General features: G+C 36.2%; 1 protein-coding gene and 1 long non-coding RNA gene across 8 annotated transcripts in view; one reads left to right on the top strand and one right to left on the bottom strand.

The window, feature by feature from the left end:
- Positions 1-18,694, bottom strand: part of EPHA7 (EPH receptor A7) — a 525,357-nt gene that overhangs the window by 157,138 nt on the left and 349,525 nt on the right. The window contains exon 4 of one of the 7 annotated variants that reach the window (XM_055535464.1): positions 720-1,349. The exons of the other annotated variants lie outside the window; for them this stretch is intronic. Within the exon in view, the coding sequence (XP_055391439.1) occupies positions 1,171-1,349 (179 nt within the window). The 3' untranslated portion in view covers positions 720-1,170. Of the gene's footprint in view, positions 1-719; positions 1,350-18,694 lie in introns of those variants that run through there. 7 annotated transcript variants of the gene reach the window in all.
- LOC129619943 (uncharacterized) overlaps positions 1-18,694 on the top strand; it is a 41,748-nt gene that overhangs the window by 11,606 nt on the left and 11,448 nt on the right. The gene's annotated exons all lie outside the window — the stretch shown is intronic.

Below are 18,694 nucleotides of genomic sequence, written 5' to 3'. Positions count from 1 at the left end.
GGTGGAGCAAAGGCTCTAGGTGCACGGCTTTAGTAGCTGCAGCACACAGGTTCACTAGTTGTGGCTCACAGGCCGGAAAATGTTCAGGTTTCAGGAGCTGTGGCGCACTGGCTTAGTTACCCACGGCATGTGGAATCTTCCTGGACCAGGGACTGAACCCAAGTACCCTGCACTGGCAGGAAGATTCTTATCACACTGTACCACCAAGGAAGTCCAAGATATAATATATTTCATAAGAGTATAATCAAAAGCATTTTCTTTGAATATGGGAGAGGGAAAGTCCAAGGAAGAGAAACTACTAAGTACTAAATTATAAATCATGACAAAACTTTCAATGTAGGGCAATTTTCCAAGACCAAACTCTAAAGAAAATAGTCCCCTTCATATTCTTAAAGAATAACACTTTTCTTTAAATATATGATCTATTCAAACTCAAAACCAAGAATATTCTCATTTTAGATAATCTAGAATTGCCATGTTCTAAAGAGTACACAAATGCGTTCACTTCTGCAAGTAACTTTGAATTAGACAGGCCATCTTTAAAATAAATTCTTGTAATTAACGTTTTTATTGGAAAACAAGAAATACCACTGATGCCTTACATTATGAAAAATGATTTCAATTTATTTCCAACTGGCTCTTTTAAATTTAAAAAACAATTACTGTAGAGTAAACAAAAAGCTAATTTAAATACAATGGGATATTATATTTTTTGTTTTATTATGAGTGCAAACACATATATACATTCAGCTAACCTTCTATACATTTGTGTTATTCCATTTAATTTCATATATCTCAGATTAATTGTTTTGCTTATGACCTATGAGAAGAGTGGCATGATAAAACTAAGGGTTAAAGCCTATTTACATGTACATATAATATCTCACTTTTTTCAAGTCTAAACTTAATCCTAACAGAAAAACTGGATAAAATCATAAAGTACCTTAACATTAAAGTGATTTCAGGGAATGTAATGTCAATAATACAAAGGATCAAACAACATATATATGCCTGCACATGTCAACCTGAAATAACTGAGAACTTTAGAAGTGAAATACTGTTTTCTCATAGAAAAGGATAATATTGTAAATGAAATATCTGTGGAAAGTTCTTACAAAGAAAAGAATAAAAAAGAATATAATGATTGATTCTATTGCTATACTAATGGCACTATAATATTACATGCATGCGTGTGCTCAGGGTGTTCAAGTCCTTGTGACCCCATGGACTGCAGTTCACCAGGCTCCTCTGTCCATGGGACTTGTCAGGCAAGAATACTGGAGCGGGATGCCATACTGCTCCAGGGGATCTTCCCAACCCAGGAATCAAATCTCCATCTCTTGCATTTCCTGCATTGGCAGATGGATTTTTTCACCACTGTGTCACCTGGGAAGCCTATATATAATATTATATACTGAGAGCTAATAATACATTAAATCTTCTTAATTAATTAGAATCAAATCATCTCAAAACCTACATATAGGTGTGGAAATATCAATCTATACTAATCTTAATTCAGATAATAAGGAAGGAAAAAAATCAGTTCAAAGATTATATCCAAGTCAAATGGTAAAGAACATACAAAATAAAAGCAGGTGACAGACTGTGAAAATATACTGTCAGAGATGGAAACCAGGTGGACTAGGTCAGACAATATTTTTAGAATAATTGTTTTCAATATTTAAGTTGAATTATCTTTTGAGTAAGTGTTTAACAAAAGGCTGATAAGAATAGTAGTTGTATGTATGTTTAAATTAAACAAAATATCTAAAAGCTAAGGTGTGACTGACTCAGTCCTATGTAATTTAGGGATAATTAAAGGTATGACTTTAATTGCAGGTGGTTAAGAATCAGCCTGCAATGAGGGAGACATGGGTTCGATCCCTCTGTTGGGAATATCCCCAGAGAAGGGCATGGCAACCCACTGCAGTATTCTTGCCTGGAGAATCCCCAAGAACAGAGGAGCCTGGCAGGCTACAGTCCATGGGGTCCCACAGAGTCAGACACAACTGAAGTGGCTAAGCAACAGAAGCAGCAGCAGCAAAGTTATGACTTAAACACCTTTGTGAGTAGATGTATGCCAATGGGAAAATGATGGCTACAATTTTTCATGTGTTTCTATTTCCTGTCACTGTAATTAACATACAACCTATGACATGAATAGGGGACTTCCCTGGTGTCTCAGTGATAAGGAATCCTCTTGCCAATGCAGGAACAGGGGTTCCATCCCTGGAAGATCCCATGGTGAAGAAAATGCCAACCGACTCCAGTATTCTTACCCAGGAAATCCCATGGACAGAGGAGCCTGGCAGGCTACAGCCCATGTCATAAAAGAGTCAGATATGATTTAGTGACTAAATAAAAACAATATGACATGACTGGATCAAAGGTGATCCTTGCCAAATGTAAACAATTACAAAAGAAGAGAGTCCAAACCCAGTAAGGAATAATCCTTTTGCTATTTTTGAAAAAGGTTATTTTGTAGTTTAACTTAGTAGTCTTTTAAGAGTCTAAAAGGTGAAGTTTTTCAAGCTACAGATGTTGAAAGATATTCTAGCTCACAGTGTCAGTAAAGTTCTAGGATTTTCCCAAAATGAAATTCTTCTCTTATCAATTGTCTCTTATGAATTTGGTATAACACTGATTTCTCAGCTGTTTATCAACACATATTATTCCACAGTATTATTTTATAGAGATAGTTTAATTAGTGAGCTTGAATGACAGTATCAAAATTAGAGTTATGCTTAGCTCTCAGGATTCACCAATGTCTCCAAAGTCATTTCTCTAGAAACACAAAGTTTTAAGCTGTATCTGTTACTCTCCCTGTTCTTTTGTTGCAGTCCTTTCTGAAGGATCACGAGTTTAGCATAAGCACACCATTTATTAATGGATTAATATACTGTTGCCTGTGGATTTGTGAAAGGTTAAAAAAAATTACTCCAAATTTCATTTTATATATTAGACTAACATATGAAGGAATAAATCCTTTACAGTACACCTTGGTGTTTTATTAGTACTCCCTCTATTAACTTCTAAAGAGAAACAGCATAACTATTAGTAAAGAAAACCGTATCAAATGTCAGAAGAAATAATAAGATGGTAGACTATTGATTCCTAATAGAAAGAAAGCACATGAAGTCTCACAGAAGTATTAAAATAGAACATTACTTTTATTTTAAGATTCATGCTCAAATTTAGAGATAGTTATATCATGGAGTAAGGTATGTGGTGCTGAACTTCTGAAAGGACATTCATTACAAATATATTTGCTAAATTTTCAAACCACACCTGCTTCAGATCAGATCAGTCGCTCAGTCATATCCGACTCTGCAACCCCATGAATCGTAGCACGCCAGGCCTCCCTGTCCATCACCAACTCCTGGAGTTCACTCAGACTCACGTCCATCGAGTCAGTGATGCCATCCAGCCATCTCATCCTCTGTCGTCCCCTTCTCCTCCTGCCCCCAATCCCTCCCAGCATCAGAGTCTTTTCCAATGAGTCAACTCTTCGCATGAGGTGGCCAAAGGACTGGAGTTTCAGCTTCAGCATCATTCCTTCTAAAGAAATCCCAGGGCTGATTTCCTTCAGAATGGACTGGTTGGATCTCCTTACAGTCCAAGGGACTCTCAAGAGTCTTCTCCAACACCACAGTTCAAAAGCATCAATTCTTCGGTGCTCAGCCTTCTTCACAGTCCAACTCTCACATCCATACATGACCACAGGAAAAACTATAGCCTTGACTAGACGAACCTTTGTTGGCAAAGTAATGTCTCTGCTTTTGAACACCTGCTTACTGATACCATATTTGACCTCTGGTTACTGGGCTTCCCTGGTGGCTCAGACAGTAAAGAATCTGCCTGCAATGTTGGAGACCCGAGTTCAATCTCTGGGTTGGGAAGAACTGCTAGAGAAGAAAATGGCAACACACTCCAGTATTCTTGCTTGAGAAATCCCATGGACAGAGGAGCCTGGTGGGCTACCGGCCACGGGGTCACAAATAGTCAGACACGACTGAGCAACTAACACTTAGGCAACTAAGTCCCCTTCCTGTAATTAAGCCTTTACAGATTCAAGATCTCCATCTTTATATCTCTCCCTATCTGTCCATTTACCTATTTTTCTCATCTATCTACACATCTAATTCATTTTAGGTACATTATACTGTCACCAGAATCTTACAAGATGGTTATCAAATTCTTCCAAGTAAATCTAACAATGTTAACTTCATTTCCTTTATATTTCGCAGGAATTTGGTCCTTTGAAGCTTTCTTTCCTAGTGTCATGAAATACTAAGCAAGTTTTTATTACCACCCAAGATATGTTACTGTTTTAAGTATATTTATATAGGGTGCAATTTTATTGCCGAAATAGAAAATATTTGTATATGTGGATATGTACTGATGGCTAAGGAAAAGTTTATAGAACAGTAGAAGATAGCCTTTAAAAATCCATGCTATGGAGCCAAACACCTTGAATTCAAACCCTAGGTTCAAATGCCAGAGCTATCACTAGACCACTGGACCAAAGTGCCTAGAAATAATAAAAAATATTTTTCCTAATATGATTGCTGTGTTGGTTAAATTAAAGAACTTATGACAGTATTTAACACATAGTTGGTACTCTGCAAACATCAGTTAATTTAATTATCATTATGCTAACATAGTAAAGACAACTATCTTTTTTAAATTAAGATAATTTTGCTTCCACTAAAACATACAAAAACTTTTGGAATATTCTCCAATATTTTTGCAAACAATCTATTTAAATGCATCACTTTATAAATCCCATAGCTTAATGTATAAAAGTTTCAACTTAGCAATTTCTTTAATAGTTTCAACAACTAATGAAACCATGTATATCAGATTCTTTAAAATAACATTATTCTAAAAAAGATCTTCATCTGAAAATTAACGTATTTCCCCTTCTGCTCTTTTGGTCTGGATAAACTTACTTGGTTTAATATGCTATTTAGGTGGAGACAGAACTCTGCCATATATTTGACAATGAAAGGAAATATACCAAACACACATTTCAATCTGTATAACCTTCCATGTAATAAAATAAAACCACATAAGACCGTCTGATAAAAACTGAGATTTGAAGTCAAGAAACGTTCTGATATCTTGCAGGAAGATATTGTAGATGAAATATCCATTGAGAAAAAAGGGGGGTAGTAATGAAAAAAGAATAGATTTCTATAATCATACAACATATTTTTTCAGGTCAGGTTAAGCTTATTATTTTCTACCTTTAACAGGGATGTAAGTATCCATATACAATTTGATATCAAACAGCTTTCCATCCACATCTTCCAAGCCTGCCAATGTTTTTTAAAGACAACAAAGAAAAATGAAAGCTAGCATTTTCTTCCTTTATGACTCCAAAACAAAACAAACAAACATAAAAAAAAAAAGAACAGTATTTTAGAACTTCCGTTGCTTTATTTCTTAGCCACTATGCCTAATAGAACTTTCATCGTAAGAGATTCACGATCTATGGACATAGGGCAAGTTGGACAGAAAGAGGTGCAGCCTTCTCCTAATTAACAAGTCTGAAGATAACAAGAGAAAAGAGAAAGAGAGAGCACACAGTGCAGAAGCATGCTTTACTGTCATGAAGTAATCAAGTGACAAACTGTGGTTTCATTTTCACATAATGACACAATATCGGTAGTCTGAAGCCAAACAACTGACATGATATCTTTGAGAAAACACAACTGATCAATGATGTATGAGAACAGAAGGCTGGAGATGCTCCTCCCACCTATAGGAACATATGTGGCTGATTTTTGGAAAAATCATGTCCTTCCGTTATAAGATAAATATTCACTGTCTTCCATACCCATGGCTTTGAATAAACAAAGACTTATTTACATAAGTGTACATACACCCTTGTAACCCAATGCTTGCCTATGGGCCCCAAGTCAAAGACTCAGGCAGACATACATTCTCTCCTTCCACCTTTGAGGAAGATCCTCAAAATGTAAATTAATTTCCTTCCCCTTCTTACATTCCCATTCTTATTCTACTCCTTTGGTGTCTTTGCTCTCTGAGATAAGTAGCCACAGTCCTCACCACTCGACATTACTAGCAATATCTGGGAGTAGTGACCTTGGTCCTTTGCATTTCGCTAATAATCACCAAATAAAGATCTAGAAATAATTTACCAGGGAATTACAAGACTCCAATATATTACAAGGTTTTCCTATCTACAGCATAGGGAAATAATTTTTAATTATCCAGTGAAATACTTCTCAAGTTGGGGTGATTATGATCCTGGGGAACATTATGCAATGTGTGCAGGTATGTTTTTATTACGATAACTATAAAGGGGTGGTGCTGTTACCAGCACATAGTAAACAGACATCAGAGATGCTCCTAAACCTCCTACAGGGCTTTCCAAAACAAAAGATTATCTGGCATGAAACTTAAATAATGTTGCTGTTGAGAAACCTTGCTTTACTACAAACAGCTATCCGTCAGTTTCACTCTAAGTCCTAGGCATCTCCTTATTAATGAAGCTTAGTCCTAACTAGGCAAAATAAAAAAGGCCCATGGCTAGATTTTGTCATACTTATACAAAAAGAAAACAATTGTGTTACAAAAGTTAGGTTTATCTGGTTTATCTTTCATAAATTTAATTTTTCTTCAAAGTTCTCCAGCTAAAGTTCTAGATGATTTGCTTAGAAATTAACCTCATTTGAAATTTCTATAAAAAAAGTTAGAAAACTCAAAAAAAAGTGCCATATGGATTGATGTTGACAGAACTATTGTCATTACCACTATCTCTCTGCTCACAGGGTGCCCCCTATTTCAAATTTCCAGCTACATAGTAGTGTCTTTACTTATAAAGCCTACCCAAACCTAAAATTCAAAAGGGAAAAACAGAACAAAACAAACCCTGAACTTGTCATTCCATCAACAGCAGGAAGTTTGGCAGTTTCTACTTTCCACTACTTCTCATATCAAGTTAATTCCTGTCCATATTCTTTTGATACTCTGAACACAGCAAGCCTGTGTCAAATGTTTATCACAGTTCATCTTGTTTACCGCACTATCTTCCTATAATAGCCATTCACTTATTCATTAATTCAACAAATATTTTCACTTTTCTATATACACTTAATGTAAAGAACTGTGGGCATTGTGGGAAGAAAGACAGACAAATCCCTCCCCTCACAGAGCTCTCGTCCAGCAGACCAATAATTAAACAAGCAATTATCATAAAGCATGATGTGTTCAGAAAGAGTATTGCTGTTAAGAACAAAGATAAATGACAGCTCTTCTGTTATAAGTGAAACCTGCAGAATCAGGAAGAAATATTCAGAGAAGAGTAGAAAGAAATTATTCAAAAGAAAGAAAGAGCAGAAAGGAAAAGGATGATGGTATGTTTGAGGCTATGAAAGAATGTCAAAGGGCTGAAATGTAGAATAGAAGTGGAAGCAAATGATGAAACTGGAAAAAAGAAGCAGGGGCAGGAGTTAATAATTATTATTATTTTATTCTAAGAGGAATAGAAAGCCATTGAAGGATTTTAAGAAGAGTGTTCTGCTAAGGCCTGCACTTAGAAAGATCACCCTGGCTACAATGGATATAGAGGGTACAGAAAAAGAGAACAGAGAAACGGCTGCTGCAGTAATACAGGTGAAAGAAGATGGCCTGGAAGAGGATACGTGAGTTTGCTTATAGAGACTTGGACATTCAGTAGATACTTGGGAAGTAGAATCAGGAGATTTTTTTTTTTTTTTGCCAGATATTCCGCAGTCTCTACATTTACACTTTCCAATTACCTAGCTCATGCCAGCAGAGTTGATATTAAAATATTGGAAATTAAAATGCAGTTTGATTTAGAATAAGTAAGAGGTTCCTCATGACATCATATAAGTAGGCAAGCAAATCTCCTTCATAGGACACGAGATGCAAAGTTCAGAGAGATTAAGCAACATAGGAACATCCTAATTTATAGTATTGCTGCTGCTGCTGCTGCTAAGTCGCTTCAGTCGTTTCCGACTCTGTGCAACCCCATAGACGTTAACCCACCAGGCTCCCCCGTCCCTGGGATTCTCCAGGCAAGAACACTGGAGTGGGCTGCCATATCCTTCTCCAATTCATGAAAGTGAAAAGTGAAAGCGAAGTCGCTCAGTCGTGTTTGACCCTCAGCGACCCCATGGACTGCAGCCCACCAGGCTCCTCCGTCCATGGGATATTACCAAAGAGTAAAAGCAGGCTTAGAACACAGCCATCAGTTTCTGAATCCAGTTCTGTTTCTAGTAAAGTGTTTTTCCTGGATCTAGATTTCTGTCAAAGTTCTGTGCTCTTTTGTATATATTACTCATTCTGGCATATGATTACTGCCAAGTATTTTCTAATAATTTAATTTGTGTATATGTATATTCATTAACCATTATACATATACATGAAAATAAGAGCAAAAACCCTTATTATATGGAATATAACAAGATGAATAAAATCATAAATGAACATTTATATTAATATGAACCATATGAGAAGAAGAGATCTATTATCATTACCTAGAGTAAACTTATGTTTCACATGGGTTAGGTAGCATGATCAGAACATAAATATTTAATGAATTTCAAAAATCAAATTTACCCTCATGCAAGTTCACTCCAAACACACATTGATTGCAGAGAAGCAAAAAAAAAAAAAAAAAAAAAAAAACTTGAACTGCCTCTTTCTCCAAAACAATTTTTCTTTCCATTTAGTTGCCTTTCACAAGTAATCCTATAAGATGCTCCACATTTTCAGCTCTAAATTTGACTCCAAAAACTATAATTAGTCAGTTTATATCATGAAATATGAAGACTTGAGTCATAATTTAATAACTTAATGTTAGGGCATTATAATTACTTTTCTTAGTGAATATAACTACCAGTTATACATATATAAATTTTATTTTATTTTGGATATAGTAGGCACTAAGAACTTTATGTTTTTAAAAGCTAAAACATACAAAAATATATTTTTAAGTGTGATTATTTTAGAAACACATAAAATGTGTGAAAAGGATGAAGCTAAAAACTTTATATGGAAGGTGACTATATAATTTATCCTCCAAACCAGGGCCTTTTCAAGAGTGACAAAGGAGCTATTAATAACAACAACAGAATGAGTGTCACCTTAATCACTAGAATGAGATAACAACAAAGGAAAGTGGATTTTCTAAGAGTTCCTAAAATTACAGTGATGAGCTCCTCAGTAAAATTCACTTTCACATACAAATAAAATAATTAAATAACCTAGACATACATCAAGGTTCTGAAATCTGGAAAGTTTGGAAATTATACCAATATTTTTAGAAGTTAGGATCAATATATTTCACAGTAACAACTTGCTTAAAATTGAATTGGAAACTGTAAAATCTTCTGTTGCTGTTTAACATTCCTGCACATTAAAGTATCTTTTTTAGTGCTAAGAACCTGAATACTTTGCCATAGTTACCAAACAGATTTCAATCTCCATAACATTTTACAAATCTATAATTATTTCCACTTAAATCTTTTCAATCTATAGGAACAATACCCAATTAACTTTGAAAAGTCAAGCTTCAATGCCAAACTAATCAAACCCTATTATACCTTTGCATACCTTGCACTTCAGTTCCAAACTGTCACAGGACAAAGCAAATATTTTGGTAGGAGCAAAAAAAAAAAAAAAAAAAAAAAAAACTTTAACTCAAACCATTAAGGTGTGAGCTGTGAACAATAACCACTTACAATATATAATACAAAAGCAATTGCTACTACAAAAGCATTCTTCCACGGATACCAGACATTTTAATCCAGCTCTGCAGAGAACTGGGGGTATTAACGAGTTGAAACAGAAACAGAATTTTTTAAGGTGCCTGGAGAAAGAAATATCCATTAGTAAGCAGCATTCTCACTGGGATTGCATTTCTTGAATATTCTCCATCAAGGGGATGAGAATATCAGTTTTTACACTTTAGCCCAGGAAAGTGATAGTCTGAAATTAGAGCTGCTAAAAACAGGCAGGTACTGTGAAATTCAAGGAAATGCTGCATCAAGAAGCTAAAGGAATGAAAAAAGGATAAAATTCTCTTTATCCTTACAAAATTGGCACATTATTCCAAGTGAGGTAAAAGGCAGAACCTCACAGCAGATTAAAAGGAATTTGAGGACAAATGTTTCATTCAGTAGGCCTTTTTCTATATAGCAGATAACTTTCCACCCAGTAAAGAAAAACCCTGTCTTTTATTAACTCCATTTGAAGGTTTGTGTTACTATATAAAACCCCTCTTTTTTCACTTATTCATGAATGTATTGGCAAATACTGCTGCATCATTCATACTTATAAAATTCAACATGGCAGGTGGTCCTTAATTTTTCACTGTAACTATTAAAAGCTCTGCAGAAGGTGACTGCCTTGTTTCCATTTGCTTTTCATGTGTTTCAGTTAACATTAAACATTGCCTCCTGAACATTTTTCAGAGTATTCTCTTAAATATAATGAAATCCTTTTCAGCAAAAAAACATATAGCCATTTTTTTCCTGGATTATTTAGTGTTTTACTCATGACTATATTCATTTCAAAGGATCATACTTTTTATTTACAAATTCATCTCCTTACAGTGCTTCATGCACAACTGTCCTTGAACACAATTACAAACTGAGAAAATTCTAAGGTGATAAATTTTCATTGAAAAGGAAAATAAGCAATAAAAGTAAATTATTACATTAAGTTATTAGATAGGTAAGTGATACATATCTCATTTTCACAAATCAAGAATTGAACAGAAGTAGTGGCAAACACAAGTAAGATCAGATGTAATATGTCTTTAAAAGATCATAAGTTTTCCTACTTTCTCTGAAACAAACTAAAGATTTCTATTTTAGAAAATCCTTTTTATTGCAAAATATATCCTTAAAAGGTAGGACCTTGCAGTTTGATTTATAGGGCAAACAAAGCAGCTTCCTTTGGTATTGTGAATATTAACACATGTATTTAGTAATTCTAACAACTGGTTAACAAACATTAGCAAATTAATTACCAATTAAATTAATCACAAGTTAAATCACAAATTAAAAAGCTTAGAAACTTTATATCAAAGGTCATTAGAACCAATGAGCTAATAAGTCAGGAGAAAAGATAATTACATTCTGGAATTCCAAGACAGAGCTCTGCATCCCTTCCCCACCCCGACCCCCACGGCACCACACCGCACCCTCGCCTCTGTCCTTTTATTCTTATACCCTGTGATCCTCTCTTTCCAATTCTGCTCCAGCTTTTGGAGGGCTAAACTTATAGAATCTCTCCTTCTGTCAACAAGCACAGTCATGCTTAAGTTATCATCATCAATCAAATGTTTTTCATTTCCCAGTCACAAACTCGGAAATTCCCCACTTTGATCTCAGCTTTGAATCTCCTTCCTTTCTTCATTCTCTGCCCTTCTCCTTCAAGGACTATAGATAATCTTCCACTGCATTTGGAAATGCTGCTCCAAATATTACTAAGAATTATTACTACACAAAAAGGATTTATCTTAAAGTCAACTTTTCACTTTCTATCAAATAATTTTAGGAAATTTTGAATAAAATGTCTTGAATACCAACTCCTTAAAGCTTTTGTCTACCATCATTAACTCTCCAACAGAGAATAAGAATCCCTTTTATGTGGACCATCCAAATAACTAAATAGATAAACTTTTATCCATCCTGCTAACAAGTTTACTTTGTCTTGGTTTTCTTTTCTTCATAACAAGCACCGTTTTCTCACTTGACCATTCATTTCTTGGCTCACTTGAATATGGTTTTTGCCCTTACCACTATCGAGATGATAGACTGAGACGCTACTTACCCCTGTATGACTCATCCTAAGAAACTATGCCAGCTAGGTTAAATCTAACTTGTCTTCCCACCTTTTGCTACAACTACTATCATTTTCACAAATATCTCTGACAAAGTCTTAGATTATTCAAGTTATGTGTATGGGGTATGGCTAACACTGTATGCAGCGACCATCTATAGCCACATTCATTTCAAAGGAGAAGCCCATATTGCCAGGTTTCCTGACCTGAACAAGGATGTTGTTGCTGTAATTCACTAGCTAAGTCTTGACCAAGGATGTGATTTTAGCAAAACTGGGTATTGGAAACTATCCTTTCCTTCTTTGTCCATTGCACTTAATCAAAGTCTTTATCTGATTTTAAGAGCCTCACATTAAGAGTGCTCAATCTGATTGGCCAAACATTTGATGGGAGACCGTTATTCCCCACTGCTTTAAAGCTTTTAGGCAGCTCCCATCATTCACACACCATCTATAGCTAAACCAAATTATACAGTTCAGTTCAGTCGCTCAGTCGTGTCGGGCTCTTTGCAACCCCATGAACCACAGCATGCCAGGCCTTCCTGTCCATCACTACCTGCCGGAGTCCACCCAAACCCATGTCCATTGAGTCAGTGATGCCATCCAACTATCTCATCCTCTGTTGTCCCCTTCTCCTCCAGCCTTCAATCTTTCCCACCATCAAGGTCTTTTCAAATGAGTCAGCTCTTCACATCAGGTGCCCAAAGTATTGGAGTTTCAGCTTCAACATCAGTCCTTCCAATGAACACCCAGGACTGATCTTCTTTAGGATGGACTGGCTGGATCTTCTTGCAGTCCAAGGGACTCTCAAGAGTCTTCTCCAACACCACAGTTCAAAAGCATCAATTCTTCAGCGCTCAGCTTTCTTTATAGTCCAACTCTCACATCCATACATAACCACTGGAAAAACCATAGCCTTGACTAGACAGACCTTTGTTGACAAATGTCTCTGCTTTTTAATATGTTGTCTAGGTTAATCATAACTTTCCTTCCAAGGAGTAAGCGTCTTTTAATTTCATGGCTGCAATTACCATCTGCGGTGATTTTGGAGCCCAGAAAAACAAAGCCATCCACTGTTTCCATGGTTTCCCCATCTATTTGCCATTAAGTCATGGGACCAGATGCCATGATCTTCATTTTCTGAATGTTGAGCTTTAAGCCAACTTTTTCACTCTCCTCTTTCACTTTCATCAAGAGGCTCTTTAGTTCTTCTTTACTTTCTGCCATAACGGTGGTGTCATCTATGTATCTGAGGATATTGATATTTCTCCCGGCAATCTTGATTCCAGCTTGTGCTTCCTCCAGCCTGGCATTTCTCATGATGTACTCTGCATATAAGTTAAATAAGCAGGGTGACAATACACAGCCTTGACGTACTCCTTTTCCTATTTGGAACCAGTTTGTTGTTCCATGTCCAGTTCTAACTGTTGCTTCCTGACCTGCATACAGGTTTCTCAACAGACAGTTCAGGTGGTCTGTTATTCCCATCTCTTTCAGAATTTTCCACAGTTTATTGTGATCCATGCAGTCAAAGGCTTTGGCATAGTCAATAAAGCAGAAATAGATGTTTTTCTGGAACTCTCTTGCTTTTTTCAATGATCCAGTGAATGTTGGAAATTTGATCTCTGGTTCCTCTGCCTCTTCTAAAACCAGCTTGAACATCTGGAAGTTCACAGTTCACGTATTGCTGAAGTCTGGCTTGGAGAATTTTGAGTATTACTTTGCTAGTGTGTGAGACGAGTGCAACTGTGAGGTAGTTGAGCATTCTTTGGCATTGCCATTCTTTGAGATTGGAATGAAAACTGACTTTTCCAGTCCTGTGGCCACTGCTGAGTTTTCCAAATTTGCTGGCATAGTGAGTGCAGCACTTTTACAGCATTATCTTTCAGGATTTGAAATAGCTCAACTGGAATTCCATCACCTCCACTAGCTTTGTTCGTAGTGATGCTTCCTAAGGCCCACTTGACTTCACATTCCAGGATGTCTGGCTCTATGTGAATGATCACACCATCGTGATTATCTGGGTCATGAAGATTTTTTTTTTTTTTTTAGTTCTTCTGTGTATTGTTGCCACCTCTTCTTAATATCTTCTGCTTCTTTAGGTCCATACAATTTTTGTCCTTTATTGAGCCCATCTTTGCATGAAATGTTCCCTTGGTATCTCTGATTTTCTTGAAGAGATCTCTAGTCTTTTCCATTCTATTTTTTTCCTCTATTTCTTTGCATTGATCACTGAGGAAGGCTTTCTTATCTCTTCTTGCTATTCTTTGGAACTCTGCATTCAAATGGGTATATCTTTCCTTTTCTCCTTTGCTTTTCACTTCTCTTCTTTTCACAGCTATTTGTAAGGCCTCCTCAGACAGCCATTTTCCTTTTTTGCATTTCTTTTGGGGATGGTCTTGATTCCTGTCTCCTGTACAGTGTCACAAACCTCTGTCCATAGTTCATCAGGCACTCTGTCAGATCTAGTCCCTTAAATCTGTTTCTCACTTCCACTGTATAGTCATAAGGGATTTGATTTAGGTCATACCTGAATGTTCTAGTGGTTTTCTCCACTTTCTTCAATTTCAGTCTGAATTTGGCAATAAGGAGTTCATGATCTGAGCCACAGTCAGCTCCCAGTCTTGTTTTTGCTGACTGTATAGAGCTTCTCCAAACTAAATTTACCAAACACTTATTTTGTTCCTGGTATGTCATTCAGTAATATATATACACCATACAATTTATTATTAATAATAATATCAGATATCACTTGGATTTCATGGATTCTACCATGAATCCATAATTTATGATGAGGAAACATTATGTGAGATTAAGTAATTTGCACAAAGTCAAGACTAGTGAAGTAGTAGAATAAGAATTTGACTCCAAAGCTCTTGCTCTTTACCAGTGAAATGTGTTATCTTAGACAGTAATATATTTTTCATAAAAATACAGAAATAAAATATCCTGGGACTTCAGGAGGCAAGAAATTTGTTTAGACCATGAAAATCACAGAGGGCTGCTGGGGGTAGTTAAACTTGAGTGTTTGAACGGCATACAATATATGCATGTTTTATGTGGAATGGAGGCAAAGGAGTATTGGGAATCTGAAACAAGCATGACAGAAAACACTGAAACCAAAAATGCAGGACTACATTTAGGAAATATTGACAAATAAAGTTAGACTGAAGCTAAGTGGGCTTAAACAGGACAGTAATAAAAGATAAGCTCAAAACTCTAATGTCATATGCCACCCTTAACAGCTTGCTGTTTTTCTGAGCATTAGTTTTGTCTCTTATGTGTCCCAACACCCCTCTCCCTTCCCATTCTTAGTAACAGGGTCTTTCTTCAGAGATTTTTTTCTAGTCACTCAAATAGGTGTTACTTTCAGTTTCTCTCATCTCTAATCCAGTCTTCAACCTCCTTTCAAGTTATCACTACAGCACAACTTTTGATTATACACCCTACTTAACAAATTTGTGATGGTTTCTTCATAAATACAAATGTACAATTTCCTTACTACAACATAGAAAGCCCCTTGAGACCCAATACAAGTTATCTTCTATTTTCCTAACTTTCTCACTATATCCCTTTCCACACTCACCCCAGCAACCTGATTAACAAACATGACCTGTAACTTCATACATACACCATCTTTGTTCATCATTCTCACCAGGCCTGAAAGTGTCTTTATATGATTTCACATCCATCTGTTCCCTGGTGGCTGAGATGGTAAAGAATCTGCCTGCAATGCAGGAGACCTGGGTTCAAACCCTAGGTCAGGAAGATCCCCTGGAGAAGGAAATGGCAACCCATTCCAGTATTTTTCCCTAGAGAATTCCATGGGCTGAGAAGACTGCAGGCTGCATTCCACGAGGTAGCAAAGAGTCGGACACAACTAAGTGACTAACATTTTCAATATGCATACCATCTCCTAAAAGCCTTTTTTCTCTAGTTGAAATTTCTTTCCACCCTTAATTAGAATTTTATACAATTTACCATTTTCCAACTTTTATTATTGCTGGCTATTTAAATATTTATCTTTTGATGAAAACAGAAAATTTACCTACAATGTACAGAATAGATTTTCAGTACAGTTTTTTGCTTTGTTTGTCTGGTTTGTTTTTTCAACTAATGATAGGGAGATAATTTGGTAGGAAGCTGTCAGCAGGGGCAGAAGTGTTCATGATGCAAGTTTTGAGCTGGGCAACAGTTTTTGTGGCAGGAAAACAAAAGTTGTGGGCAGCCTTTTCCATCTATTTTCCATCTACTAATCAGAAGTTTCCTGGTGCTGCAGAAGCTTCTAAGATTGGGTTACTGACATGTTATCTTACTCCTAAACATCTGAGTAGAAAAGGTTGATCTAGCCAAAATTATATAAAACTAAGTAGATCTAGAGGCTACAAGTTTACATACATCTTTAAAACACGCTTACAAATTATACTCTTGTCATATGATTCCCAGAAGATTTATCACCCTAAAATATTGTCTGTAGTCTAATATGAAAATTAAAGTGGCGTCTTTAAAACAGACATACTGAATAGCACAAAAATTAAAAACTGTAGTTTCATTCAAACTAAGAAACCCAGAGATTTGAATATGCCATATCAGACAATCAAAAATCAGTTGCAGTACAAATATAAATGTACGTGTAGTATACAGAACATGGCAAGATTCAATATATTATTGAAGGTGATTGTTACTGTGTATTTACTTCCTTTTAGCACTTAAGTTTATAACTAATTTGGTTTCATTTTTTGTAATTAAATTGCAATTACATACCAATTTCTTCCTCACACAAAAAGACACATTTACTTTTGGGGAATTAATAAAATCTACTAGAACTATACTACCCATTTGTAGCTTTTTCTATAAGTAATATTCAATGCCATAGAACAATGCAAATGACTGGAAGTATATAATACCTTCTTAATAACAGCTACAGCTCAAGGGCTAGTAATCGATAAGACTAAAATATATGTGTACATATCATGTATATGTATGTTATATTACATATATATATGTGTGTGTATGTGTGTGTGAGAGAGAGAGAAAGGAAGAGATACATACAGTGTACTTAAATAATCTACTTCTCTGTGTCATCCAGTAATCAGAAAGAAATCATAAAAGTTAAAGACTTTTAACTTTTTAAATCCTCAAAAGTTTATTTTCCATATACACTTAACAGTGGTTCATTTACTAAATTGGTTTAGATAATTTATTTTATTTTACTTTTTTGGCCTTGCCATGTGGCTTGTGAGATCTTGGCTCCCCAACTAGGAGTCAAATTTGGGGAATTCTTTAATACTAAAATATTCTTTAAAATAAAGAAAAAAGTGAAAGTCGCTCAGTCGTGCTCAACTCTTTTCAACCCCATGGACCATACAGTCCATGGAATTCTCTAGGACTGGAGAGGGTAGCCTTTCCCTTCTCCAAGGTATCTTCCTGGCCCAGGAATCAAACCGGGGTCCCCTGCATTGCAGGGAGATTCTTTACCAACTGAGCTACCAGAGAAGCCCACTTATTAACTAGAATGGTGCCCCATAATATCAAACAGCAATAAAAAAAAAAAAAAAGCATTTGGAATGCAAGTGCTAAGAGTAAAAATCAAGGCAAGGATGAGTTAATTTTGTCATTTGCAGCTCCCATGTTCCTTTTTTTCTTTATAAAATTACATATAGAGAGGTGAGATAGATTGATAAATGTGTGTGAGCATGTTCTGTGTCTTCAGTTGTACCCAACTCTTTGTGACCCTATGGACTGTAGCCCACCAGGCTCCTTTGTCCATGGAATTCTCCAGGCAAGAATACTGGAGTGGGTTGCCATGCCCTCCTCCAGGGAATCTTCCTGACCCAGGGATTGAACCCACATCTACTGTGTCTTCCATACTACCGGTGGATTCTTTACCCACTGAGCCACCTGGGAAGCCCCCAATAGATGCATATACAGACACATACATACATATTGTACATACATGCATGCAAAGTAACACATGATCAAGGAAGAAAACATAAAGAACATAGACTAATTCAAAGAAAACCAAATATAGCCTATATCCCCACTGGTCACAGATGATCTATGTTAGCAACTTTATGTATACTTTTCCAGTCTCTCCTAAAAATGATATTGTAAATACTACTCTGCATACTACTCTTAACCTAATATTGTGAACACTTCCCCATGTAAACTTTATAATTCAATGATATGATTTGAGACTCTACTTGACATCTTAAAGGGCTTCCCTGCTGGCTCAGTGGTAAAGAACATGCCTGCCAATACAGGAGACATAGAGACATGGGTTGTATCTCTGGGTCGGGAAACTACCCTGGGGGAGGGCATGGCAATCCATTCCAGTATTCTTGCTGGGAGAATCGGATGGACAGAGGAACGTGGTGGGATACAGTCCATGGGGTCAAAAAGAGTCAGACACAACAGAAGAGACTTTGCATGCATGCATGACATCTTAAATTAGGGATATTTCATAGTAGTTTTTGTCTCCTTGAACCTTTAAGGTTGTCATTTCCCTTTTAAAAGTCAAAATTCTTTGTCTAGGAAGAGAATATCTATTATCATCATAATTATCACCAAAATTACTTGTTGGCACAACTGAATATTGGGTATGATATGTAATCTTTATGCCCTGCTATACAAAAACAAGTTAATTAAACAATCATTTTATGTTTGATTCTTTAGGTAGGGTGCTAGTTGTGAAGAACATAAGGAAAAGCCATTACTTTGTAGTAACCTATAATCCCATGAGGTGCATACAGCAAAGCTGATGTACGTTGAATGCCTGCCTGACCAGTATGGCTATGCACTTGTGAAGAAGGAGGAAGAGAGGAGAGTGGAAGAAGATTAGAAAAGTCTT

This window comes from Bubalus kerabau, chromosome 9 (genome assembly GCF_029407905.1).
Source record: "Bubalus kerabau isolate K-KA32 ecotype Philippines breed swamp buffalo chromosome 9, PCC_UOA_SB_1v2, whole genome shotgun sequence".
Taxonomy (NCBI): domain Eukaryota; kingdom Metazoa; phylum Chordata; class Mammalia; order Artiodactyla; family Bovidae; genus Bubalus; species Bubalus kerabau.
The sequence above is the reverse complement of the archived record's forward strand: the minus strand, read 5'-3'. Positions and strand labels throughout refer to the sequence as shown.